The following is a 19,030-nucleotide window of genomic DNA, read 5'->3' as shown; positions in this document are numbered from 1 at the left end:
GTAAGGACAATACGTGTTTGGAATTCCCTGCCCGAGGGAGTTGTAATGGCGGAATCTGTCAACACCTTTAAGAATGGGTTAGATAAATTCCTATTGGATAAGGATATCCAGGGGTATGGTGCATAGTCATGCATTATAGTTACTATAAATAGGGATAAAATGCAATGGCTGACAGCAGCATCAGTCAGAAATTTTAGTCAAATCATCATGCATAGGACACCACAAATAGGTTGAACTCGATGGACAATTGTCTTTTTTCAACCTCAGATACTATGTAACAACTCCATATGTCTCTTGGAGTCGGCATCACCTGACCACTGTCGGGACCATAAGACACGCCTAGCAGAAATAGACATAGCGTTTATCCTGGAACCCAGTAAACTAATGTCTCTTTGAGCATCCCTCATATATAAGACAGCATCTTTTATATGCCCTAGGGTCATTAAAATGGTATCCTTATCAAGGGTCTCAATATCCGCTGATAAGGAATCTGTCCATGCTGCTACAGCACTACAAACCCAGGCCGACGCAATAGCCGGTCTGAGTAACGTACCAGAATGTGGGTAAATGGACTTCAAGGTAACCCCCTGCTTGCGGTCAGCAGGATCCTTGAGGGTAGCCGTATCTTGGGATGGAAGCGCTATCTTTTTTGATAAGCGCGTCAAAGCTTTGTCTACCCTACGGGAGGAATCCCACCGGATTCTGTCCTGCGACGGGAAAGGATACGCTATTAGAATCCTCTTGGGAATATGCAGTTTTTTGTCTGGAGTTTCCCACGCTTTTTTGCATAATTCGTTCAGCTCATGTGATGAGGGAAAGGTGACCTCAGGTTTCTTTCCCTTATACATGTGTACCCTCGTGTCAGGGACAGGGGGTTCCTCAGTGATATGCAAAACATCTTTTATTGCGATAATCATATATCGAATACATTTAGCCACCTTTGGCTGTAATTTTGCATCATCGTAGTCGACACTGGAGTCTGAATCTGTGTCGGTATCTGTGTCAACTATTTGGGTTAGTGGGCGCTTCGGAGACCCCGAAGGTCCAGGCGACATTGGGACAGGCATGACTGTACCCCAGCTTCAGCTTTGTCTAATCTTTTGTGCAATAAATTAACATTAGCACTTAAAACATTCCACATATCCATCCAGTCAGGTGTCGGCACTGCCGACGGAGACCTAACATTCATACACTCCCCTTCCTCCTTAGGTGAGCCTTCAGTCTCAGACATGTCGGCACACGCGTACCGACACACCACACACAGGGAAGCTCTTTTCTGAAGACAGGTTCCCCACCAGGCCCTTTGGAGAGACAGAGAGAGAGAGTATGCCAGCACACACCCCAGCGCTATATGACCCAGGAAAAAACACAGTATGTTTACCCAGTAGCGCTTTTGTTATGTATATGCGCCAATTATGTGCCCCCCCCTCTACTTTAAAACCCTTCTTTCACCGTGTGTTAAGCAGGGGAGAGTCCGGGGAGCTTCCTATCAGCGGTGCTGTGGAGAAAAATGGAGCTGGTGAGTGCTGAGGGAGAAGCCCCGCCCCCTCAGCGGCAGGCTTCTGTCCCGCTCAAATTTCTCAATAACATGGCGGGGGCTCTTTATATACATGTACAGTGTATATATGCCACAGGAGATGTTTAAATTGCTGCCCAGGGCGCCACCCCCTGCTCCCTGCACCCTTACAGTGACCGAGGTGTGTGAGGTGAATGGGAGCAATGGTGCACAGCTGCAGTGCTGTGCGTTACCTCCATGAAGATCAAGGTGTCTTCTGCCGCCTCTGATGTTCTTTTCCTCAATACTCACCCGGCTTCAATCTTCCGGCTCTGCGAGGAGGACGGCAGCGCGGCTCTGGGACGGACGGCTAGGGTGAGACCTGCGTACCGATCCCTCTGGAACTATTGGTGTCTAGTAGCCTAAGAAACAGAGCCCTGAAACTCAGAGAAGTGGGTCTGTTTCTCTCTCCTCAGTCCCTCGATGCAGGGAGTCTGTTGCCAGCAGGCTCCCTGAACATAAAAAACCTAACTAAAATGCTTTCTTTACAGGAAACTCAGGAGAGCTCCTGATATACACCCAGTCTCCACTGGGCACAGTATCAAACCGAGGTCTGGAGGAGGGGCATAGAGGGAGGAACCAGTGCACACCCAGAGTCAAAGTCTTTCTTAAAGTGCCCACGTCTCCTGCGAAGCCCGTCTATCCCCATGGTCCTTACGGAGTGCCCAGCATCCTCTAGGACGTTAGAGAAATACTGGAGAGCATTTTCATGTAATGCTTTGGACATAGGTCCAAACTTCTGCAGTCAGCAGTTGAAAAACAAAGTGACTAAAATGTTTGTGACAGCCTATTAATATTGCAATTTGGATTGATTAGACACTGCACTTTAACAATGAAGAGCACCCATGTGACACCAAGCATAACATAATAGGCATGCAAGAAAAAGAAAGTGTGCTTGCATAACATAACTAATTTGTCTATTTTTTTGTAACAATGACAACAGATATATACATATAAGTTTTTTACAAATGTGTTCCTTATGCAGGTTTGTCTCAAATCCAGCTACACACACACACACACACACACACACACACACACACACCTGAATTGGCAATAAGATTTGTTCTTTATTTATTTTACATTTATTTTAGTGCTGTTCGTTTGTCTAAACATGTTTAACAGCCTCATTGAAAACCCTTTTCCAACAGCAGAGATGACTGAGAAATAAAAAATTCAAGACACTGGACATCTGACACAAAAGAAAGTAGACAGATTTATCAGAGAAGCACTATATAGTGTCAGTTAGATATTCGTTCCGAATGAGATGTATGAAGTACGTTCACAAAGATTCTCTCTAGCATCCACCCCAGCCAGCGTTCAAGCAACTTCAGGGGAATTATTTAGTATGGTTTATGCTCTGCAGGCAAAACGCAGCCAAATTAATTCACTAAACTTTATGTGAAGTGACAAGAATAAAAAAAAAAAAAAAAAAAAGGGAGGTACAACATTGAATAAAACCTGAAAGAGCAAAATATATATATATATATATATATATATATATATATATATATATATATATATATATATATATATAATGTATTTATTATTTTTAAAGACGATCGACATATAATACAGTGACTCGCTACATAAATTTAGAATAGATGATGCATCTGAAACAAAAAGTTTATCATGGTATCAAAATAATAAATGTAAAGTACAAAACAAGACCAATCTGACAAGCAAGCAAGAAGGTTAGTTCATTTGTGTTAAGAAACAGCCAGTAACACCACAGCCCGATGTAATACCGTCTGAGCTGGCTGGAGGTGCGGGTTGCCGGATGAACTCTGATGTTTTTTAAGGCAGCTATCATTACAACAAGGCATGGTTTTGCCTTGTAAATGATTGTCTCTTTAAAAAAAACTTACGAGCTCGGCCAGCAAGCCACACCTCTAGCCAACTCGGACAGCATTACATACCAAATGCACCAGCTCCCAACTGGAGGCAAAAGCAGTAATGGGCAAGAGTAGATTGAATCGCCATACCAGTTTATATGCTTTCATCAGCATTAAATATGTCCTAATAAGCATTAATGCATGACTGGCAGATAGATACAGCAGATCTATAGAACACCTCCAGAGAGGCGGCCCTTGGGGGCTTGTAAATGAGTCAAGTAATCCATAATGTATGGATTACAAACCCTGAGGGCTGCCTTCCCTGAAGCTTCATTAGGGTCTGTACTTCAAGAAAAGCACATGGGCAAGTACTTTTATCCTATCTGCTGAGTGCTAGTCTATATCATTTTAAATAAGGATGTAATAGGTTGACATTGCAGAGTTAATTACCCAATGCATGTTGCTGCTGCTTATGACATGAAATCCTCATAAGAAACGCTTCTAACCTTTAGGTACAACATCAAATAGTCAACAAGTAGTAAAAATTAGAGTGGCTTGCCGAATCAAGAGATAGAGATGTACATATGCATTATAAAATGCAATACTAGCGTTCATTCTAGCTCCCTGCACCTAATCAGTGAGGAGGGCTGATTTACATTTTTAAGGGCAACATTCTATATGTGATGTATCGCTACAGTAGCAATACATCGTCTAAAATTTTGACCTTAAAAATCAAAATATGCCCTCTTCACTCATTAGGTGCAGGGAGCTAGAATGCACACTGTGGGGCATATGTAATCGAGTCCAAGTTTGCCTGAGGTGTGGAATGACGGCCAATCTCGGATGTTTTTTAAAGGGGAAATCATTTACAAGGCAAAACCATGCCTTGTAAATGATTGCCCCTTTAAAAAAACATCAGAGATCAGCCGGCATCCCGCACCGCTGGCAAACTCGGACCCTATTATATATACTCCTAAATATACTAAGCAATATGTACTGTAGGTGTTTATTGAAATTATAGGGATTGGGTAAAAAACGGAATGCCAGACTGGATGCCCATCCATCCCCATCTGTGGGGGTGGGGGTCTGTGACAGCTGTCACTGGGGAGACAAGAGGGGCCTCCCTGTATGGCCCAAACTGTACCGGTTTTTACCCCATCTCCTCAGTGACAGTTGTCATAGACACCCCCCTCCCACTAGGCGAGCTGCGTACTACAAGCTCTAGAGTAGCAGAGGTTGCTACAATGAGTCGGTCCAGGTTTGGACCAGCTATGGTTTTCACCCAATCCCAAGATTTTGTTACAGTAAACATCAATATCTTACTACAGGATGTTCAGTAAATAATAGTCATAACTGACTAGGATTAAATCAGAAGTTTCATAGATTTCCAGATAATCACACCCTCAAACAGACTATAACAAGTTTCAATTCAACTTGTAGCTAATTCTTGTGTTTATTTCATATTCTGTTACTGGAAACGGAACCCACTGTTTGTAGACCCCACAACTGTCAAATCGAACATGATTAGGTTTTCCTCCTTTCCCTGGCAGGCTTTCTGTGCCCGTACTTGGAAACTTACAATTTCCTAATAAATGTTTCCAGTTTTTAGATTGTTCAGACTTGAAGTTACTGACAAACAGAAATTGCTATAAAAACCAAATCATACTACTGCAGATTAGATACTACACTACAAACCTCTGAAGATCAGAACTTCAGCTTTTTTTTGTTGTTTTACACTTTAAAAAAAAAAAAAGCAATCACCTAAAAAGATTGGATTTTATTGCAATTAAACAGATTACTTTACAGTACAACCCCCAATATAGGCGTGCAGGTCACACCGAGGGCTTATTCCCACCTAGTCGATGACTGACACCTATAAACCTAATTACACAATAGGATGGTAGAAGATTCGACACTAACCGCAGCACAAGGCACCAGGGAGACACCCAGATCCGGGTCACACACATCAATTCATGTTCCCTGACAGCCCAACAAGACTCCTATACAGCGAGCCAAGCTGCCCTGGAAGTTGTCCTGCACTGCCATAGGGACCCCGCCAAGCATGTGCCATAAATCAGGGCAAAAAGCTACAGATGCACCGCCCTGTCCCGCACACAGCGCAGCACGGGCCGTGTCACAGCCCTCTCTTCACCCAGCCACATTCCCCTCTTACTCACCCATGCTCTCAGAAAGCAGCACCAGGAAAAGGATGAGAACTGGGAGCCCGAAGGCGGCGACGGCCGCAGACATAACCCGTACACAGGCTATAACCATCACATCACCCCCCGGGGTCTCCGCTCTATCGCCCAGCACCGCTTCCCGGCCTCGTGACTTATCCGCTGTTTGAGCCGCACTCCCCGATCGCTGCGTGTTCTGCTGGACGAGTGGGGCCAGAACTAGGCTCGCCCGTCCTCTGCTACTTCCAAAACACTGCCACTGACGTCAGCCCCGGGGTATATGCCCCGCCTCCCCGGCCCTACACACGTTCCCTGTCTCGGGCCACGCCCATGGGAGGCGGTGCCACACGCTCACAAGCTACTGGTTGGAGCCTTGCTGTAGTGAAGGCTTACTAGGGACAGACACAGTACACAAAGAGCTCGGTAGCTTTGTCTTACGCTGTGCTGCCGGGTGATTCGGTAATATGACAGATCACAGACTGAGTGTATAGCCGTGAACCGGAAGCTTGGGCCCCGGCTCCATGTATCTGTAACATACTTTCAGCAAATCTTATTTAAAATAAATTTTTAAGGTTTTTGTTTCTTGGTACGAGGCTGAAGTTAGCTTCTTATTCGGCCAGCTTCTTATTCACTTCTTATTCAAGCTCCAGCTTCTTATTCACTTCTTATTCGAGCTCCAGCTTCTTATTTAGATCATTCAGTTTTGCAAGGGTTAATGAGTCTTGGGCAACACATTTGACAACTGAAATTCACAGAGTAGGGTCCCTTTCATATGACCCACATGTATTTTGGCTTGCCCAATGCTGGTTTGGGCATGAAATACGCTGGCAAAGTGGGCACATACACTATAATTCACCATTTTGAATAAGTAGCTGTAGTTTTGCAAGGGTTAACGAGTCTCGGGCAACAATTTTGACACCTGAAATCAAGTGAGTCGGGTCACTTGCATATGACCCACATGGATTTTGCCTTGCCCAACACTGATTTGGGCATGAAATACGCTGGCAAAGTAGGCACCTTAACACTATCATTTTCTATTATGAATAAGTAGCTGTAGTGTGGCAAGGGTTAACGAGTCTCGGGAAACAATTTTGACAGCTAAAATCAACTGAGTCTGATCACTTGCATATGACCCACATGGATTTTGCCTTGCCCGACACTGGTTTGGGCATGAAATACGCTGGCAAGGTGGGCATATACACAGTATTATGAATTACTATTTTGAATAAGTAGCTGTAGTTTTGCAAGGGTTAACGAGTCTCGGGCAACAATTTTGACAGCTGAAATCAACTGAGTCGGGTCACTTGCATATGACCCACATGGATTTTGCCTTGCCCAAAACTGGTTTGGGCATGACATACGCTGCCCAACTGGGTACCTTAACACTATCTTTTTCTATTATGAATAAGTAGCTGTAATTTTGCAAGGGTTAATGAGTCTCGGGCAACAATTTTGACACCTGAAATCAACTGAGTCAGGTCACTTGCATATGACCCACATGGATTTTGCCTTGCCCAACACTGGTTTGGGCATGAAATACGCTGGCAAAGTAGGCACCTTAACACTATAATTTTCTATTATGAATAAGTAGCTGTAGTTTGGCAAGGGTTAACGAGTCTCGGGCAACAATTTTGACAGCTGAAATCAACTGAGTCAGGTCACTTGCATATGACCCACATGGATTTTGCCTTGCCCAACACTGGTTTGGGCATGAAATACGCTGGCAAATTAGGCACCTTAACACTATCATTTTCTATTATGAATAAGTAGCTGTAGTTTTGCAAGGGTTAACGAGTCTCGGGCAACAATTTTGACAGCTGAAATCAACTGAGTCGGGTCACTTGCATATGACCCACATGGATTTTGCCTTGCCCAACACTGGTTTGGGCATGAAATACGCTGCCCAAGTAGGTACCTTAACACTATCTTTTTCTATTATGAATAAGTAGCTGTAGTTTTGCAAGGGTTAATGAGTCTCGGGGAACAATTTTGACACCTGAAATCAACTGAGTCAGGTCACTTGCATATGACCCACATGGATTTTGCCTTGCCCAACACTGGTTTGGGCATGAAATACGCTGGCAAATTAGGCACCTTAACACTATCATTTTCTATTATGAATAAGTAGCTGTAGTTTGCAAGGGTTAACGAGTCTCGGGCAACAATTTTGACACCAGAAATCAATAGACTCGGGTCACTTGCATATGACTCACATGTATTTTGCCTTGCCCAACACTGGTTTGGGTATGAAATACGCTGCCCAAGTGGGCACCTTAACACTATCATTTTCTATTATGAATAAGTAGCTATCTATTAATAATAATAATAATAAGTAACTATCTCCGCTGACAGGACACTGAGCTCCTGAGGGGATCGAACATTCCCCGCCACAGGAGATCGCTCACCCCAGCAGCATGCCGCCAACCCCCTTACAGAGCCAGAAGACTTTGGTTGCGAGTTAGTTACCGGCCCCCCTGACAAGCGGGGACCAGGCGTGAAGATGGCGGCATCAGGGTAGGGAGCGCAGTTAGTACTGCGCTCCCTACCCTAACCCTAGTACTAACTGCGCTCCAGGGCTTAGCGGTACTTAGTGCGGAGCTGAGAGCGGCGACCTGAGCCAGCGCCTACACCCTACACTGTTTAGAAAGCCTGTCAGGGTCCCAGGATCACCGCCAGCACATTCCTCAGGCCAGTATAAAATTCACATCAGAGCGGGAAGCAGCGCCATGAAAGGGGGCGGAGCTTCTCCTCAGAGCGGACCCAGCAGCGTTCAGTGCCATCTTTCTTGCATGCAGGGACGCTGACAGGGGAGAGCTGTCCCTCCACATCAACTCCAGCTATCTGTACGGTACCTGGGGGTTGTAAAAGGGGGGGGGGCTGTGTAATAGACTTTGTAACCTATTAAGGTACACAGTTAGCGCTGGTAAGGGGTATCCTTTATCTTAAAAAGTGCTGTGTGTGGGTTAGGTCCAAACTCTGTGGGGTATATTTACTAAGCTCTTGATTTTGACCGATTTGGTGTTTTTTCATCAAAGTGTCATCTCGGGAATTTACTAAACACAAATCTCGGCAGTGATGAGGGCATTCATAATTGTTTGGAAAACAAAGGAAAAAAATACGAATGAATACACCATCGGTCAAATACGCCTGTCATTTTATACAACTCGGTAATTTACTAAAAATTCGAATTCACAAACACTGCCTTGAGAAAATACAAATATAAAAAAAAAGCAGTTTTAAAATAGACCTGCTTTTTTTTTACCGTGTTCTGATAGGCATGCATGGATCTGTGAGATCCGTGCATGTTTATCAGTGGGAAGGGGTGTGAAAGAGTTATAAATCAGGAAAAAAAATTGCGTGGGGTCCCCCCTCCTATGTATAACCAGCCTGGTTGTAAAAATACGGAGAAAAAATTGACAGGGGTTCTTCCATATTTGAACAACCAGCACCGGGCTCTGCGCCTGGTCCTGGTTAATAAAATACGGGGGACAAAACACGTAGGGGTCCACTAGTCAGAGAGATAATGCCACAGCCGGGGGACACTTTTATATTGGTCCCTGCGGCCCTGGCATTAAATCACCAACTAGTCACCCCTGGCCGGGGTACCTTGGAGGCGTGGGGACCCCTTAAATCAAGGGTCCCCCCCTCCAGCCACCCAAGGGCAAGGGGTAAAGCCCGAGGCTGTTCCCCCCATCCTGGGGCGGCGGATGGGGGGCTGATAGCCTTCTATGTAAAAATAAGAATATTGTTTTTTGTAGCAGTACTACAAGTCCCAGCAAGCCTCCCCCGCAAGATGGTACTTGGAGAACCACAAGTATCAGCATGCGGGGGGGGGGGGAAACGGGCCCGCTGGTACCTGTAGTTCTACTACAAAAAAATACCCAAATAAAAACAAAACACACACCATGATAGTACAACTTTATTAGATACATGCACACCTACATACACACATACTTACCTATGTTGACACAAAGCAGTCGGTCCTCTTCTACAGTAGAATCCCGGGGTACCTGTAAATAAAAATTATACTCACCAAAAATCCAGTGTAGTTTGGTCCTCTTCTTTAAATGTGTAATCCAGGGACTTACACATGGATCCCCTTTCCCCGACTGGCGGGACCCCCCGTGACTGCTGTCAAAGAGGGTTCCTTCAGCCAATCAGGGTGAGCCACGTCATAGCACTCACCTGATTGGCTGTGCGCTCCTGAGCTGTCAGTCAGGCTGCGCACTGTAGATACAATGTAGCGCATATGCGCTCCATTGTATCCAATGGTGGGAACTTTGCGGTCTGCGGTAGACTGCGAGGTTAAGTGGGGTCACGCTTGTGGTTGTCCCGACTCTATTGATTTCTGGTGTCAAAATTGTTGCCAGAGACTCGTTAACCCTTGCAAAACTACAGCTACTTATTCATAATAGAAAAAGATAGTGTTAAGGTGCCCACTTGGGCAGCATATTTCATGCCCAAACCAGTGTCGGGCAAGGCAAAATCCATGTGGGTCATATGCAAGTGACCCGACTCTATTGATTTCAGGTGTCAAAATTGTTGCCCGAGATTCGTTAACCCTTGCAAAACTACAGCTACTTATTCATAATGGAAAATGATAGTGTTAAGGTGCTCACTTGGGCAGCGTATTTCATGCCAAAACCAGTGTTGGGCAAGGCAAAATACATGTGAGTCATATGCAAGTGACCCGACTCAGTTGATTTCAGGTGTCAAAATTGTTGCCCGAGACTTGTTAACCCTTGCCACACTACAGCTACTTATTCAAAATAGTAAATTATAATATTGTGTATGTGCCCACCTTGCCAGCGTATTTCATGCCCAAACCAGTGTCGGGCAAGGCAAAATCCATGTGGGTCATATGCAAGTGACCCGACTCTATTGATTTCAGGTGTCAAAATTGTTGCCCGAGACTCGTTAACCCTTGCAAAACTACAGCTACTTATTCATAATAGAAAAAGATAGTGTTAAGGTACCCACTTGGGCAGCGTATTTCATGCCCAAACCAGTGTTGGGCAAGGCAAAATCCATGTGGGTCATATGCAAGTGACCCGACTCTATTGATTTATGGTGCAGGCTGCAGGGAACAGGGAGGGCAGCGCATGTGGAGCCTTCCTGCACCCATATACACTAGACCTACCAGCATCAGAGATATAGTTGTGTGTGTGTGTATGTGTATATATATATATATGGAAGTAAGGCGGCACTCAAACAGGCTTTCATCAGAAGAAATAGGTCATTTATTGAGACCAAAAGGCCGACATGTTTCGGGGGGAATCCCCGTCCTCAGCAACAGAACAACACACATAAGTGCAACATACATATATAACTACAACCATTAAACCTAAGCATACTCACCTGTTCGTCGGCGCCGCCGCCAGCCCCCTCGCCACGCTGGCTTCCGCATCATGAAGTGACGTCGTGTAGCGTCGCGGAGCGATGACGCGACGGGGCAGCCGAACGAACAGGAGAGTATCCATAGCAACGGCCCAGCGTGTCCCGAAGGCGCCGCTGCAGCAAAACCTCCTGTGGACAAAACAAATAAGTGAGAACACATACATTTAAAAAAACACTTATAGGATATTACCAAATGACTTTAAGCACTTTGGGTATCAGAGTTCAGGCATATAAGTACAGGACTATAAATATCGCTCTAGATAGCCCAGATGGGGCAACCAGTTTAAAGAAAACATTGCAGGCTCATGTTTTCATTTAACCCCCTGGGTGCTAGTGTTCCCAGAGAGAAAATCCAACGTGTCTCCTTTTGGAGCAGACGTCTGCCTCTATCCCCACCTCTAATATTATTAGGGACATGGTCAATCAAGGTTGCACGTATACTAGCAACCCCGTGTTTGGCACTTAAGCAATGTCGAGCAAATGGCTGTTCACTGCAACCTTTTACAAAAGCTTTTTTGATGGCACTACGATGTAGTGCCATCCTTTCTCTAAATTGCCGTATGGTCTTGCCGACATAGGCAAGTCCGCATGGACAAGTTAAGATGTAAACTACATATGTAGAGGTGCAGGTAAGCCTATGCCGTATCTTCAATTTTTTGCCTGAATGTGGATGGTTAAAGGTCATGCCTGAAACTAAGGTGTTACATGTAGCACAGCCCAGACACCTATAACAGCCATTCTTGGCCCGCAAAAAATGTTTGGTCTGTTTTTTGGTGTTGTCAGAGATATCCAGCTTCATTACCCTGTCTCCTATGTTGCTACTACGGGTAAAGCTCGGTAAGAGGCGTGTGTCAATAAGATCTGATAGGGCTTTATCCGTTTGGATGATTGGCCACAGCTGTTTAGCCTTTTTAATAACTCTAGTGGAAGCTGTGGTGTACCTGCTTACCCAAGGTAGGCATTTGTCATCTCGTGTCTTGCCCTTGGGGACTAGTGTCTGTGCCCTAGTTAATTTAAGAACTTTATTCCTGGCTAACTCTAATTGTCCCAGAGGGTACCCTCGCTGGATGAATTTCTCCATCATGTTGTTCAATGCGATCAACGTCTCCCCCGGGTCAGATGTAATTCGCCTGACCCTTAAAAATTGAGAGTATGGGAGGCCCCTACGGAGAGAAGGGGGGTGAAAACTGTGATAATTAAGTAAGCTATTTCTATCTGTAGGCTTAACATAGATCGAAGTAGATAGCCTAGCCCCCGTATGCTTGATCGTTACATCTAAGAAGTTAATATGTTCCAAATTAATCTCAAATGTAAACTTAACTGGATGGTTACTAGAGTTAACTTGCTCAAAGAGTGCCAATAGTTGTTCACGGGGCCCTTGCCACAAGATAAGGAGATCGTCTATATAGCGCCTATAGTACCACAGTTTAGTGGTCACCCCTGGGTCGACATAGAACATAGATTTTTCCACTGCGTACATGAACGCATTGGCGTACGATGGGGCCACTGCCGACCCCATCGCACAGCCAGCCACTTGTAGATAGAAAATACCATTAAACATGAAATAGTTTCTATGTAAGACTCTACTCAATAATAGTAGGAAAAAGCTAAGATCTGGTCCTGTATATCTATCATTATTCTCCAACAGGAGTCGTACAGCCTCCACTCCTGCATCATGCGGGATGCAGGTATAGAGGCTGGTGACATCCGCTCCACAGAGTAGCAGATCTTCAGGTACTGGGTTTAGTTGGTCAAGCTGTACAAGTAAAGTATTTGTATCTTTTAGATAGGAGGGTAACGCTTGAATACAAGGGTTAAGGAAAGAGTCCAGGTACACTGATATGGGATGAAAAAGGGACCCCCGGGCAGAGACTATAGGGCGCCCCGGGGGATCAACCAAGGTTTTATGTACCTTGGGCACCACATAGAATAAAGGGGCCCTAGGAAACTCTACTGTGAGAGCATCCCGCGTAGCAGTTTGTATAGTCTTTGTTTCGCAGGCCTCAACTAATAGGCGGTCAAGATCCTCCTTGTATTCGCGTGTGGGGTCCTTAGATAGTTGCTTGTAGGTAGTAGTATCGTTCAGTTGACGGTTGCATTCCTCCATATATTTGTTCAGGTCCTGGACCACTATCCCTCCTCCTTTATCCGCCTTGCGGATAACTATGTCGGATCTTTGAGATAACTCATAAAGAGTCCTTTGTTCAGACTTAGTAAGGTTATGATGTATAGCGTCCCTGGATGCTTTAAATCCCTCTTGCTCTAGCATCCTGGTAAAAGTCCGTATTGAGGGATTTAAGGTAGGTGGATCAAAGTGGGACTTCGGGGCTATACGTTGTAGTTGGCTCGGGATGTCATTTAGTTCCCTGTTGGAGGATTTACCATTAAAAAATTCCTTGCGTCTGAGTGTCCTATTGAGACGATACACATCAATTTTCCATTCAAGGCTGTCTAGGGGATAGGTGGGTACAAATGATAAACCCTTAGTTAGAAGGCGGTGTTCAGGGTCCGTCAACGGGACCGATGATAGATTAAATACTAGCTCTTTCATTGACGCTGCCGTCTTGGTGCGTAGGATCCTTTCGTTTTGGTGCGACCGCCGCGTCCTCTTCCGCGAGCGGGGCCTGGGGTCTGATTGGAACGTGTCGTGATAGTGGTTGATGGTTGCCCTAAAGGGACCGCCCCATCAGTACTAGTGGATGCCAGCGGTGTTGGTACATCTGTATCACTGGCTGACGTACTCGTGTAAACTTGTTGTTCCCTTCTACGTCTTGACTGAAACCGCCTGTTATTGGCCTGTTGCTCCTGGTTGGGTCTAGTACTCCCCAGCCAGGGGTAGACTAGTCTTTGTTCGTAATCCCTCTTAACTTTAATGAGTTTGTCACTCTTAAACTTCAGGAGATCCTGACGGTATTGCTCCATCTGTGTTGTTAGTTTGTTTATCCAATCGTTCTGTGTATCTTGTCCAAGTGATGTTTTATGTTGCCTTTCAAATGCTGATAATTGCTCGGTGATAAGACTCAGCTCCCTTGTGGACTCCTCCACCACCAGCAGAATTAAGTCCATAGAGCATTTATTGAGTATCGCAACCCACCTACGGCAGAACTGTGCATTGTATCTGCCTATTGTACAGTGGCGCACCCAGGGGGGGTTTCCAAGTACCCAGAAACCCCCCTCCACTTAAATTTTTTTTTTTTTTTTTAAGCTGCATGAGTATTATTAATGACTGTCGAGCGTCCTCTGCAGCCTGCTGTCTTCCTGGTGGCACTTGCAAGGGCAATAAAAGTTTACTTTATTTTAATTATAGTACATATATATCCATGTGCCTACATATATACACATGTATATACAAAAATGCAAATCCAAGGAAGAAGGCACTCTGGAGTCATCAATAATGGCAAAGTAGCAAATGTGTATTAAAGGTTCAGGTCGAGTACTTTCGGGGACAGCACCCCCGTCCTCAGTACCACACCACAACAGTACAATAATATACATACATACATACATACATACATATAAACACACACACACATATGATATATATATATATATACATGTGTATATATATGTGTACTGTATGTGTGTGTGTGTATATATATATATATATGTATGCATGTTTAATATGCTATGTATATGTGTATATGGGTTCACTACGATCTCCCGGCGGCCGGCCTCCCGGCGACCAGCATACCGGCGCCGGGAGGCCGGCCGCCGGCTTACCAACAGTGTGGCGAGCGCAAATGAGCCCCTTGCGGGCTCGCTGCACTCGCCACGCTACGCGCGCCACACTATTCTATTCTCCCTCCAGGGGGGTCGTGGACCCCCACGAGGGAGAATAAGTGTCGGTATGCCGGCGGTCAGGCTCCCGGCGCCGGTATGCTGGTCGCCGGGAGCCCGACTGCTGGCATACTGAAGACCACCCGTGTATATGTATGTGTGTGTGTATGTATATATATATATATATATATATATATATGTGTGTGTAGATATATGTATATATATATATATATATATATGTATATATATACACACACACACACACACACACACACTAGTTTTACGGACCCAGCATATACTGGGTCACCTCAGTCCCCACCCCCGTGATTGGCTCCGCCCAGTTCTGGAAACCCCCCCCATGCAAATCCTGCGTTTGCCACTGTTGTAGGTGTGTTGCGTACCCGGAAACCTCTTGGTATGAGATTATTGCGGTAATAGTCGGACAATGATATCCCATGGTAGGTGAAGTCACATTCTTTCTGTTTGAGCTTAAGCCAGGCTCTGAAGAGTTCCTCATTTGTGTCCTTGGCAGGTTCATCAGTCATGCTGCGTTTTATCAGAATTGCTTGCGCCTCTGTATCTGAAAAGCTGAGGCGGTCGCTGGCATCCTTATATACCAGATCCAAGGCAGCCTCCAAATGTGGGTTCAATTCAGCCATGCTGTCGTAATGGTAGGTGTTCACTGAGCTACAATGATACTCCAACGTGCTGTAATGTCCACTTGCACAGTATAAAATACAAAAAGTAACTGTTAAATGACTGATGAACCTGCCAAGGACACAAATGAGGAACTCCCACAAGGGAGCTGAGTCTTATTACCGAGCAATTATCAGCATTTGAAAGGCAACATAAAACATCACTTGGACAAGATACACAGAACGATTGGATAAACAAACTAACAACACAGATGGAGCAATACCGTCAGGATCTCCTGAAGTTTAAGAGTGACAAACTCATTAAAGTTAAGAGGGATTACGAACAAAGACTAGTCTACCCCTGGCTGGGGAGTACTAGACCCAACCAGGAGCAACAGGCCAATAACAGGCGGTTTCAGTCAAGACGTAGAAGGGAACAACAAGTTTACACGAGTACGTCAGCCAGTGATACAGATGTACCAACACCGCTGGCATCCACTAGTACTGAAGGGGCGGTCCCTTTAGGGCAACCATCAACCACTATCACGACACGTTCCAATCAGACCCCAGGCCCCGCTCGCGGAAGAGGACGCGGCGGTCGCACCAAAACGAAAGGATCCTACGCACCAAGACGGCAGCGTCAATGAAAGAGCTAGTATTTAATCTATCATCGGTCCCGTTAACGGACCCTGAACACCGCCTTCTAACTAAGGGTTTATCATTTGTACCCACCTATCCCCTAGACAGCCTTGAATGGAAAATTGATGTGTATCGTCTCAATAGGACACTCAGACGCAAGGAATTTTTTAATGGTAAATCCTCCAACAGGGAACTAAATGACATCCCCAGCCAACTACAACGTATAGCCCCGAAGTCCCACTTTGATCCCCCTACCTTAAATCCCTCAATACGGACTTTTACCAGGATGCTAGAGCAAGAGGGATTTAAAGCATCCAGGGACGCTATACATCATAACCTTACTAAGTCTGAACAAAGGACTCTTTATGAGTTATCTCAAAGATCCGACATAGTTATCCGCAAGGCGGATAAAGGAGGAGGGATAGTGGTCCAGGACCTGAACAAATATATGGAGGAATGCAACCGTCAACTGAACGATACTACTACCTACAAGCAACTATCTAAGGACCCCACACGCGAATACAAGGAGGATCTTGACCGCCTATTAGTTGAGGCCTGCGAAACAAAGACTATACAAACTGCTACGCGGGATGCTCTCACAGTAGAGTTTCCTAGGGCCCCTTTATTCTATGTGGTGCCCAAGGTACATAAAACCTTGGTTGATCCCCCGGGGCGCCCTATAGTCTCTGCCCGGGGGTCCCTTTTTCATCCCATATCAGTGTACCTGGACTCTTTCCTTAACCCTTGTATTCAAGCGTTACCCTCCTATCTAAAAGATACAAATACTTTACTTGTACAGCTTGACCAACTAAACCCAGTACCTGAAGATCTGCTACTCTGTGGAGCGGATGTCACCAGCCTCTATACCTGCATCCCGCATGATGCAGGAGTGGAGGCTGTACGACTCCTGTTGGAGAATAATGATAGATATACAGGACCAGATCTTAGCTTTTTCCTACTATTATTGAGTAGAGTCTTACATAGAAACTATTTCATGTTTAATGGTATTTTCTATCTACAAGTGGCTGGCTGTGCGATGGGGTCGGCAGTGGCCCCATCGTACGCCAATGCGTTCATGTACGCAGTGGAAAAATCTATGTTCTATGTCGACCCAGGGGTGACCACTAAACTGTGGTACTATAGGCGCTATATAGACGATCTCCTTATCTTGTGGCAAGGGCCCCGTGAACAACTATTGGCACTCTTTGAGCAAGTTAACTCTAGTAACCATCCAGTTAAGTTTACATTTAAGATTAATTTGGAACATATTAACTTCTTAGATGTAACGATCAAGCATACGGGGGCTAGGCTATCTACTTCGATCTATGTTAAGCCTACAGATAGAAATAGCTTACTTAATTATCACAGTTTTCACCCCCCTTCTCTCCGTAGGGGCCTCCCATACTCTCAATTTTTAAGGGTCAGGCGAATTACATCTGACCCGGGGGAGACGTTGATCGCATTGAACAACATGATGGAGAAATTCATCCAGCGAGGGTACCCTCTGGGACAATTAGAGTTAGCCAGGAATAAAGTTCTTAAATTAACTAGGGCACAGACACTAGTCCCCAAGGGCAAGACACGAGATGACAAATGCCTACCTTGGGTAAGCAGGTACACCACAGCTTCCACTAGAGTTATTAAAAAGGCTAAACAGCTGTGGCCAATCATCCAAACGGATAAAGCCCTATCAGATCTTATTGACACACGCCTCTTACCGAGCTTTACCCGTAGTAGCAACATAGGAGACAGGGTAATGAAGCTGGATATCTCTGACAACACCAAAAAACAGACCAAACATTTTTTGCGGGCCAAGAATGGCTGTTATAGGTGTCTGGGCTGTGCTACATGTAACACCTTAGTTTCAGGCATGACCTTTAACCATCCACATTCAGGCAAAAAATTGAAGATACGGCATAGGCTTACCTGCACCTCTACATATGTAGTTTACATCTTAACTTGTCCATGCGGACTTGCCTATGTCGGCAAGACCATACGGCAATTTAGAGAAAGGATGGCACTACATCGTAGTGCCATCAAAAAAGCTTTTGTAAAAGGTTGCAGTGAACAGCCATTTGCTCGACATTGCTTAAGTGCCAAACACGGGGTTGCTAGTATACGTGCAACCTTGATTGACCATGTCCCTAATAATATTAGAGGTGGGGATAGAGGCAGACGTCTGCTCCAAAAGGAGACACGTTGGATTTTCTCTCTGGGAACACTAGCACCCAGGGGGTTAAATGAAAACATGAGCCTGCAATGTTTTCTTTAAACTGGTTGCCCCATCTGGGCTATCTAGAGCGATATTTATAGTCCTGTACTTATATGCCTGAACTCTGATACCCAAAGTGCTTAAAGTCATTTGGTAATATCCTATAAGTGTTTTTTTAAATGTATGTGTTCTCACTTATTTGTTTTGTCCACAGGAGGTTTTGCTGCAGCGGCGCCTTCGGGACACGCTGGGCCGTTGCTATGGATACTCTCCTGTTCGTTCGGCTGCCCCGTCGCGTCATCGCTCCGCGACGCTACACGACGTCACTTCATGATGCGGAAGCCAGCGTGGCGAGGGGGCTGGCGGCGGCGCCGACGAACAGGTGAGTATGCTTAGGTTTAATGGTTGTAGTTATATATGTATGTTGCACTTATGTGTGTTGTTCTGTTGCTGAATTTTGGCCCTGAGGACGGGGATTCACCCCGAAACATGTCGGCCTTTTGGTCTCAATAAATGACCTATTTCTTCTGATGAAAGCCTGTTTGAGTGCCGCCTTACTTCCATCTATGCTTATAGTGACCACGGTCACAGGGAGGGCACCGCAGCCGATATTATAAGAAGGTACAAGGGAGTGCCGGGCTATCTTGTCTCTTATCTATATATATATATATATACATACACATACATATATATATATACATACATATATATATACATATATATATATACCTATATGTATATATATATATATATATATTACATACACACACATTATATGTCAACTTATACACCAACGTTTCGGGGCT

The 19,030-nt window shown here is 45.1% G+C and overlaps 1 protein-coding gene and 1 long non-coding RNA gene across 4 annotated transcripts in view; one reads left to right on the top strand and one right to left on the bottom strand.

Annotated features, from left to right (window-relative positions):
- Window positions 1-5,931, bottom strand: part of TGFBR1 (transforming growth factor beta receptor 1) — a 175,515-nt gene extending 169,584 nt beyond the window's left edge. Inside the window, exon 1 of one of the 3 annotated variants that reach the window (XM_063922772.1) lies at window positions 5,565-5,931. In XM_063922772.1, the coding sequence (XP_063778842.1) occupies window positions 5,565-5,661 (97 nt within the window). In that variant the 5' untranslated portion in view covers window positions 5,662-5,931. The remainder of the gene's footprint in view (window positions 1-5,564) is intronic. The other 2 variants (XM_063922773.1, XM_063922774.1) reach the window with 2 other exon arrangements.
- Window positions 5,831-19,030, top strand: part of LOC134927801 (uncharacterized) — a 32,202-nt gene continuing 19,002 nt past the window's right edge. The window contains exon 1 of the long non-coding RNA XR_010177735.1: window positions 5,831-6,023. This is a non-coding gene — a long non-coding RNA (uncharacterized LOC134927801). The remainder of the gene's footprint in view (window positions 6,024-19,030) is intronic.

The sequence above is a fragment of the Pseudophryne corroboree genome, chromosome 5, assembly GCF_028390025.1.
Source record: "Pseudophryne corroboree isolate aPseCor3 chromosome 5, aPseCor3.hap2, whole genome shotgun sequence".
NCBI classification, from domain to species: domain Eukaryota; kingdom Metazoa; phylum Chordata; class Amphibia; order Anura; family Myobatrachidae; genus Pseudophryne; species Pseudophryne corroboree.
This window is presented reverse-complemented; position numbering and strand designations above follow the sequence as displayed.